The 10,000-nt window shown below is 35.5% G+C and overlaps 1 protein-coding gene across 2 annotated transcripts in view; it reads left to right on the top strand.

Moving 5' to 3' along the window:
• The first annotated feature begins 3,811 nt into the window (after positions 1 to 3,811).
• LOC135206985 (uncharacterized) overlaps positions 3,812 to 10,000 on the top strand; it is a 108,852-nt gene continuing 102,663 nt past the window's right edge. For both annotated transcript variants that reach the window (XM_064238588.1, XM_064238585.1), the window contains exon 1: positions 3,812 to 3,944. In XM_064238588.1, the coding sequence (XP_064094658.1) occupies positions 3,871 to 3,944 (74 nt within the window). In that variant the 5' untranslated portion in view covers positions 3,812 to 3,870. The remainder of the gene's footprint in view (positions 3,945 to 10,000) is intronic.

The following is a 10,000-nucleotide window of genomic DNA, read 5'->3' as shown; positions in this document are numbered from 1 at the left end:
ACTTAAAACATATACGTAGAGCAGAAAGCTTTCGATGACCTACCGGGCCACCCTTGTGAATCTAAATACAATTACAAAAAGTAGCTAAGTAAAAACTATGTTTTTGACTTGTGTTTACAACCACGTTTCAAGAAGTTTCACAAATGGGTTGCAGAGAAGCCAGCCATAGATGTTGGTTGCACGTATTTCATGTTACATTATTTCAGAACATTCAGGAGATAGTAAGTAAGGCATTTGCTGAAAATATCATTATTATGCTAAGACTAATGCGAGGGGCTACCAACAAGCGCATCCAATCCGGTTATATCTGTTATATTTTTAAATAGTTTTTTTGTTGTTGACCGATGGTTGATAAACGGATGTGATGAGTAATGACATTTTTGAAACGATAGATGTCATCATTTTGACCCCATGAAAACCAGAGGGGTCTTAAAAGGACAGATTCAGCGTTAGCTCCGAAATTGTTGACGCAAGCACTTGGGATGGCGCCGGGTGGAAGTCGCTTTTAGAAATATAACACATCTACCAAGGGTTCAAAATGAAAGATGAAAAAGAATTTGTTCTCCCTAGAAATAGATATTAACAAAATTTGTGAAAGCAAAGCATTGCTTTTTAGTGCACGCATTTATTTACAGGATCGTAATGACTAAAAAAAACAATAAATAAACGACAGAAACAGTCGCTTGGCCTAACCTCAGACAGCCTGTGGTATTGCCATTAGTGGTTGCCTTGGAGACCTACTGATGAAGCTATTTATTCAGTAGATTACATTCCGAACCAATAGGCCGAGGGAATGGAAGGAAGCTCTCCTCTGCCTTTGTTCTGAGATTTTCCATTTTTTCTAGATTAACAAAGTAAACAGCTGTAACTTATCAGAAGTGGGGATGCTATTAAGGGCTCCTATTTTTTGAGGTAAAAAGACATTCTTGTGAGCCACTCACAACAGAGAATTTCCTTTATCGCTACCTTGTTTTTGTATCAGAAATCTTACGTGTCTTTGGTGAGGCTTTTTTTTTTTGACTAGAGAAAGAATCTTTGATGCGAAATCGGGTCATTATCTGTTTTGAATGAATACGTGTTTTCAGCTTTAAATGAGAGAGAGAGAGAGAGAGAGAGAGAGAGAGAGAGAGAGAGAGAGAGAGAGAGAGAATCATGTTAGTGGTAATTGACAAAAGAAAAATAGAGAGGTTAAAGAGTCACCTCACGGGTAAAGACGAATGATGAGAGAGAGAGAGAGAAAGAGAGAGAGAGAGAGAAAGAGAGAGAGAGAGAATTGGCGATACAAAAGCAGTTTATGATAGAGATCGTTGCATAGTAATAATTGAAGAGAGAGAGAGAGAGAGAGAGAGAGAGAGAGAGAGAGAGAGAGAGAAAATCAAGTTTATGATAACAAGGAAAGAAAAGTTTGAGAACAGTAAGCAGGCAGCAGACATGAGAAACAAGAAATGAGAGAGAGAGAGAGAGAGAGAGAGAGAGAGAGATTGAGAGAGAGAGAGAGAGAGAGAGAGAGAAGGTCACTGGGGAGAATCGAAAACGAGAGAGAGAGAGAAGAGGAAAGCAGGAGGCAAAAAGATCCCACTATTTTCTTTTCCATTTTCTTCTTTCGATAATAGAAGACGTAGAGGACAGACTCCAATGGGAATTAGTTCAGCGGATGGACTATATTTAAAGGATTTACCTTCGCGCGGGCAAGTCGCCCCCCACCTCTTGCCCAGCCCCCTCAACCCCCCCACCCCGGTCCTGTAGCTGATATGCAGACGAGATGAAAGATGCCGACTGGCTGCTTGTTCCAGAACTTTATTTTCACAGCTTTTGGTTTTCCGCAGAGTGTTTGACGTTCGTGGTTTTCTCGAAATTTTCCGTTTTCGTTTTTGTGTATTATTGCCGGATTCCCGTTTTTTTTTATACCGTTTTCATTTTTTTGTATTATTGCCGGATTCCGGTTTTTTTTATACCGTTTTCGTTTTTGCATATTATTGCCGGTTTCCCGCTTTTTTTTTATACCGTTTTTGTTTTTGTGTATTATTACCGGTTTCCCGTTTTTTTTTTATACCGTTTTCGTTTTTGTGTATTATTGCCGGTTTCCCGTTTTTTTATACCGTTTTCGTTTTTGTGTATTATTACCGGTTTCCCGTTTTTTATACCGTTTTCGTTTTTGCGTATTATTGCCGGTTTCCCGTTTTTTTTATACAGTTTCCGTTTTTGTGTATTATTACCGGTTTCCCGTTTTTTATACCGTTTTCCATCATCTTATTTTCTCTAAATGGAAGTGTCAGGTTAATCATTTCAGAAGTTCAGTCCAGGCGGAGACAGATCATTAGAGTAAAGAGTCCCTCTTCATTAATGCACAAAACAAGAAAAGGGCATTTTCTCTTTTCGAGATTTTCTATATATCTGCTCGGCTAAAGAGTCAGGTTTTTTTTTTTTTACCAACTGAAAGGAGAAAGGAGGAAAGATTTAATTATTTCCTTATAAAACGTGGCTTGTTGACTCTACAAGATTATTTGCCTATTGGAAAATTATGAAATTGATTTTTTTTTCTATATCGGAAAAGACGTGGATTATTTAATTCAGCACGACTTTTGCTGATTCCTAATGATAACCGTGTAATAAAAATGACTTTCATTACCGATACCAGGTAATGAATCTTGTTGCATCCAGAAAATGAATTAAGAATCATGAGAACTAAGTTCCTGTAACTGCTTTTGTGCTAAATGAGATTTCCCATCCAAAAGGCAGAGGGCTTTTAAAAAATTTCCGGAACTTACAGAACGATATGATACGCAGTAGTGACCTTAGTATATTAAATTATTAATAACGATTCTTCGTAGCTCGCAAAAATAGTTGTCTTTCTCTGGAATTTCCGTAGCTATAAATATGTTCAATGATAGTTTCCTTTCTAGGAAGAGTATTCAGAATTCAGTCTATCTCTGTTACTAACACTTCCCAACCTTGAGTATTTGACTTTTTTGGCTTTTTATTTAATTATTTCATTTAATTATTATGTATTCCTTTTTGTAGAGTAAGTTGTACACTAATACATATTCTTGACTATTTCTCACAGATTTCTCATTTTCACAAAGCTTACTCCTCGCAGACTTCTCATTTTCACAAATCTCACTCCTAGCAGATTTCTCATTTTTACAAATCTCACTCCTAGCAGATTTCTCATTTTTCACAAATCTCACTCTCTTGCAGATTTCTCATTTTCACAAAGTTCACTCTCTCAAATTTCTCATTAACAACTACAAAGCTCACTCCAGCAGATTTTCTCATTTTTCACAAATCTCACTCCCAGCAGATTTCTCATTTTTCACAAATCTCACTCCCAGCAGATTTCTCATTTTCACAAAGTTCACTCTCTCGCAGTTTTCTCATTTTATCCTCGGCTTGCTATGAAAAGTGAGAATCACAGCCCATACCTTTATCATAATGGTATTTTTTACACACAATCCTTTTTCCTCTTTATCTTATATTTGATGCTAGACTGATTAGCTGAAGATGGATTGCAAAACGATGAAGATTCGTGAGCGAGACTGAAGATGGGAAAGAAGAGAGAAGAGGGTATACAGATGCGGAAGAGAAGGGAGAAGAAGAGGGTATACTACAGATGCGAAGAAAATAAAAGGAGGGGAAAAAATAGGGCCAAATAAAAAAAAGAGGAAAAATCGGTTCATAAAATAATCGGAGTAGAGGCAACTGTATTGTAAAGGGGACTTGGGATGTAGGAGAGCGGCTCCAGGTGGATGGTAGGGGGGTATGAGGGAGAGGGGGTAGGGGGAGGGGTGGGGACAACAACAGGCGTGTTCGGCGCAGTCTCGCGAATCCAGCCAGTCGGCTGGGATCTGGGACGCCAGTCCCCAGCTGATCATGGTTGTGTCCCAGGAGTCGCTAGACGCCGCTTCAAAATACGCTTCGAGACTCGCCAAGTTCGAGCTTCTCAGGTGAGTGTCGAGTTCCTTCTGGTCGCTTCCCCTCCTCAAACATCCCCCGGAATCGATCCGAATCGGGCTCGTTTCTCGTGGACGTGGACGTTCGCGGGTGTGGCCCTGCATTTTTCATGTCAGGCGGAAAGGAGCACGACGCATGTTGATGATGTTCGATTGAGTGGCTGCCCTTTTCCCGGACTCCGGTGTGACGAGCGGTGCATACTCGGCGCTGTGTTAGACGCATTAAGCGTGTTTATCGCACATTCTAACAAGCCGTGGGATGTCTGTTTATCCCATTCGTTATATGACTACATCCTTAGGCCTCTAACAAATCCCCGTAATAGATAACCACCTCGATCTCAAGTGACAGTTAGCGACAAAGTCGACGGTTGTCCTATTTCTATGTTATGGTACTACAGCAAATCTCGAAACCTAAGTCAGCGCTGCTCTAACGTAATCGAACTCAGTGCCAATAGCGCGGGTTTTGAAAGATACCTCCGGAATAAATGCACAGCGTAATAGTGAAATTACTGTACAAATTCAGCGCGTTTGAGGAATATATATTTTACCGTTAAGTTTCCCAGTTTTGGTAAATTAAAATTGATATAATTTTCGAGTATTCATGAGTAGATGCTTCGTGAAATACATTGTTAAACGAATTATCAAAAAGAGATATTAGAAATTGCTTCAAGGTTTTTTGAAGTATACGTATGTATGGGCACACTGTATGTACATGGATTGAACACACACACACACTCATACAAACACGCGTGCATATATACATACACACATATATATATACATATATACACACACACACACACACACACACAACCCATCATATATATTATATATATATATTATATATATATATATATATATATAATATATATATATATATAATATAATATTCAAGTAAAGCAACATAAATATATATAACAAATGTATGTAGACAAACACATACACACACATATATGTATATATATATATACTATATATATATTATTATATATATATATATATATATGTATGTATATTGTATACACACACACACACACACACACACACACACATATATATAATATATATTATATATATATATATATATATATATATATATTATAGTATATATATACGTAGTACACCCATACATACGTACTAGTTTCCAAACATGCATCTTTATGTTTATGTCAACGAAGAAAGCTTATTTATGCATGTATATGTATATTAATTTGTTTGAACACTAATCATAGATGCATACATACCTACATACATATTTTTAAAGCGAATTAAGTTTGTATTTGTATTCTCATCAACGAAGAATGATTAGAATGTATGTTTATCTATTCATTTAAGCGAAGAAAAATATACGTACATACTTACAGACATACGTACACACACACACATATATATATTTATATATATAATATATATACATATACATACATACTTGAATATGTGTATGTGAGTGTGCAAGTATGCATGCATGTATACATGTATACACGCTGACAAGCAATATCCCTACCCGTATGCATAAAACATTAGGAAACGTTTCCTGCTGCCCTGTTAACTATTGCAGTGGTCTCACATACTTCACGTTTACCCTCGAGTCGAAATCCACAAGTACTAAAGACCCCAAGAAGCAGCTAAAACTCTCATTAATTTATCTACCGAAAGATAAATTATTTCCTGAATTACTTGTATAAATCCATATCCATCATACACGGAGTGATCTCGTAACAATAATTGCTTTGTTTGCCAAAGGGGAAACTGTTATAGTTATAAGAGGCTTAGCCGATTAGGGCGAGATTCTAAAAGATTATGAACTTGCATTTTTTTTCTCTTTTTTTGACGATTATAGAGCAGCGAGAAAAGGGTACGGGAATATGATTTTTAAAAAATGCAGAGAGTCGAATAAGTTATTCTTTTGACTCTCCTGGCTTATTGTGACCCATTGTCTCTCTCTCTCATCATGGAAAGTATTCATTGGCGATTATATTTGAAATATGGAACTCGGTAAAAAAAAAAGGAAAGATAAGTTAATATTTTGTGAAAGAAAAAAATTAAAAAGTAACGTGATCAGAGGAAAAGAAAGCAGAAAAAGTGACGCAATAAATGGAAATGGGAAAGAATACTGAAGAAACGAGGTGTACTAAAGAATACAGAAAGCAATAAAAAAGTGACGTGATATGTCAAACTTTTTTAAGAGATACGAAAGAGAAGAAAGAAACGAACTGCGAATTTGACAGTACGGAGAAAATTAGATAGAAAATAAAAATAAAGAAACAGAAAAAAGATGAAGAATAAGGTGTGGAACTGAACTGACTACGAATAGTAGAATTGATAAGTTGATAAGAGAGTATGAACAAGAAAAAGGTGACAGTAATGCAGACTATTAACAAATGCACCGAAGCTCCGTACAATGCTGTATAAAATCATCAGCTATGACCGACAGTGTTTCAGTTGCTCACCAGATATGGTGGAGTGAGGGTGCGTCACATGCCTCCGGAAAGTGCTGCCAAATGCACGATCCATGACTAACTGTAACCTTTAGTAGAATAAAAACTACTAAGGCTAGATGGTTGCAATTTAGTATGTTTGATGATTGGAGGGTGTATGATCAAGAAACCAATTTGTAGCCCTCTAGCCTCAGTAGGTATTTTCTTTTTAGATCTGAGGGCAGAATAAAGTGCAGAAGGACGGACAGACCAAGCCATTACAGTAATATTCCTTTACAGAAAACTAAAAGGCAATAACACAAATCTATAAACCAAATATGTTGGGCTAAGATGGCAATAAAAAAAAGAAAGCACATGGTAAAGCACTTAGTTAATAATGATAATAAGGAATTATTACTCTCTCTCTCTCTCTCTCTCTCTCTCTCTCTCTCTCTCTCTCTTACGCTTCAGTTTTCTTTGCTATTCTACCTCTTAACACGATGTTTTTGTTGCTATTTTTTGTAGTTCATAGTAGAAGAAAATGGGTTCGGTAAACAAGACGTATAATTGATCCTGTTATAACAAACTTTCACAATTGATGGACGTCAAGGCATCATCAGTCTGAGATGAATAACAAGAGGGCGTTGTTGCTGGGTTATTATTGTTCCTGGGGCAAAAGTTACTTACGTGACGATTGACTGTGAAAGATTAATAATATATTTAGTGAATATAAGTATTCAAATGGCGAGGTTGAGATCCCTTTGAACCATTAAATATCATCCACCAGAAGGTGAATAAATATTTTTGAACTTGAGTCCAAGTATAGGTTATGAAGCTCGAAAATAAAAAAATAAATAAATATATAACATAAAGAAATAAATATAAATTATGAATAAATAAATAAATATCCAAAAATAAATTAAATAAATGTAATAATAAATAAATAAATTAAATAAATTAATAAATCAAATAAGTAATTTAAAAAATAATTAAATAATAATAAGATAAATCAAATAAGTAATTAAATAAATAATTAATTAGATAGATAATACGAAATAAGATAAACTAAACAACTAAGAACAAACTAAATAGATAACTAAAATAAATAAAATCGATAAAATAAAAAATTAAAAAATAAATAAAAAAGAACTAAATAGCTAACTAAGTAACATAAAATAAATTAAAATAATAAAAATGAGCATAGAGTTGTCAATGATACCATTCTAATTCTACGAAAAATGCTCAACAGCTTTCAGTTACTATATCGAGAGGTATCGAGGCGATAGTTAGTTTTGACAGTATCATCTCTGCTCCAGAGAAGACCTGGAACGAAAGGAAAGGGTGAAAATTATAGAGAAAACTAAATGGCTGTGTAGCAGGGTTGGGGGCGGGGGTTGTCACCTAAATGGAGCAGAAAAGTGGTATCTTAAATTGGTCAGTAAGAGCGTCAAGTGGATTTTTCTCAAATGCAACATTCGCCCAATATGTACATCGGTAATCCTACTGGGTGGTATTATAATACGATTTAATTTGCAGTACTTACATCCTATTAACAACCACCTTTATAGTGTCAGCCCAGAAATGTATCACATTTAACTCTTTATTTATATTTTGTTAATGTTTGGCCTTTCAAGATATTTTGGCGAAGAACGGACAAATGTATAGGCAAACAAAAGAGGAGTGAGGCCTATATAAAACTCAAGGATAGTCTTTGCATGGACATAGAAATTTGCCATTCGCTTTTTTCTGTTTTGGGTAATGACGATTTTCCCTTTTGGGTCATTGGTTTTTTAGCTCTATAATATGTATTAACGTTAGTTTCGGCAGAAACATCAGAAGGTCCCCCTTACAAAACCCGATGAGAAAATACATACGAGAGCCATATTGCGAGGAAATGGAACACCTTTTCGTCAGCAAGAGCAGAGAGTTGCAACAGGACTGTACTACGATTACAGGCTATCTTTGGGTGAGAAGCCTTGCTTACAGAAGACTTGTGCAGTCAGAAGCAATTACCAACGAGTAGTAGCAACACAGATGTTGTAAAACGTTTATTAATTTTTTTTTTCTTTTTTTTTTTTTTTTTTTTTGCCCTGATGATGCTGTCATATCTGAATCAAGCAAAGTTCCTCGGATCAATTTTGTCCATGTAGTTCTGGCAGTAATAACTAAAGAAATTGCGTCTTCTCGCTTTTATTCACTATGACTACGAAGGAAATGATGCGAAACATCTCAGCAAAAGAAAGTGGGGAATAAAGACGGTGGAAATGTTGATGCAAAAAAAAAGGGGGTGGGGGTGGGGGGCGGGGGAAGGGGGGAATGAAGCATCAACGGCCGTTCCTGTTGAATCGAAGATAGAAGCAGTAGAAGAATGAGACGAAATACAGAATACTTATTTACGAAATACCACAATAAATAAATAAATAAATAAATAAATAAATAAATAGAAGAAAGAATAAGAATGAATACTTATTTACGAAATACCGCAAAAGATAAATGAAAAAAATTAGAAGAAAGAATAAAAATGAAAACATAATAGTGATATGGAAACGGGAATAAAAAACAAAAAGTCAAGAAGAGAAAGCTTGCTCACGTAGTTCATTAAACTCATTTGGTTTTAGTACGGAGCCTTCATTGCTACGAAGAAGATGAAAGGACTCCTAAGTGTCCTTAAACCAACCTTAGACGAGAAGACGATATGAGTGGGGCTTAATTCCGGAGGAAGCAATCTAGAATAGCCACTTGATTAGCACTCTTATGATGCTTAAGCTCAATATTTCCAAATTATGCAACCTTTTTTCTTTTGTCTCATATAAGTATAAAGAGATGATACGCATTAATTACTAAATTGATTTAACAGTGAGTAAGCGATGGTGGGAATATCCATATTGTATGACTTTTAAATTTTTTTTTTGCTTATTTCACAGTTTGATACGAATACAAATATAAAGAGATGATACGAATTAATGAGTAAATTGATTTAACCGCGAGTAAGCGATGGTGGAAATTATTTATTCAATAAATAAATGCCATAAACATAACTTTATTAGACGTGCAACAGACTCGATCAGTACTTTTAAACGGGAGACACATAACAGTACTTGGTGATATTCAACAAATCTAGAAAAACGCTGATACTAACTTAACTGAAAGAATGAATTTATGGATAAAATATTCTATGTATAAGGGAATTATTGAAACAAATCTAGAAAAACGCTGGGTCCCAACCTAGTTTGAAAGAATGAATTTATGGATAAACTACTCTTATATAAGGGAATTATTGATAGTTACCTTCGCGTAAGTAATTAGATGACGGTTATCAAATATACCAAAACGATTTGGAATTTGAGTGAATAGTATTCGTTGACTATTATTTTCTTTTTATACTGTTCTATAGACCGGTGACATAACCATATTACCGGCATTAGACAATACATAAATGTTTTCATTTTGCACTGGCGAGAAATTTAGAGCGATTTATCTCATATTACCGGGATTAGACAATACATAACTGTTTGCATTTCACAGTGACGAAGAATTTAGACACCGCCATTAGATAAGACATAAATGTTTGCATTTCACACTGACGAGGAAATTTGAAGGAGCGTGACGTCACGTTCCACAAATGCCGAGCAG

Source organism: Macrobrachium nipponense, chromosome 31, assembly GCF_015104395.2.
Source record: "Macrobrachium nipponense isolate FS-2020 chromosome 31, ASM1510439v2, whole genome shotgun sequence".
Lineage (NCBI taxonomy): Eukaryota > Metazoa > Arthropoda > Malacostraca > Decapoda > Palaemonidae > Macrobrachium > Macrobrachium nipponense.
The sequence above is the reverse complement of the archived record's forward strand: the minus strand, read 5'-3'. Positions and strand labels throughout refer to the sequence as shown.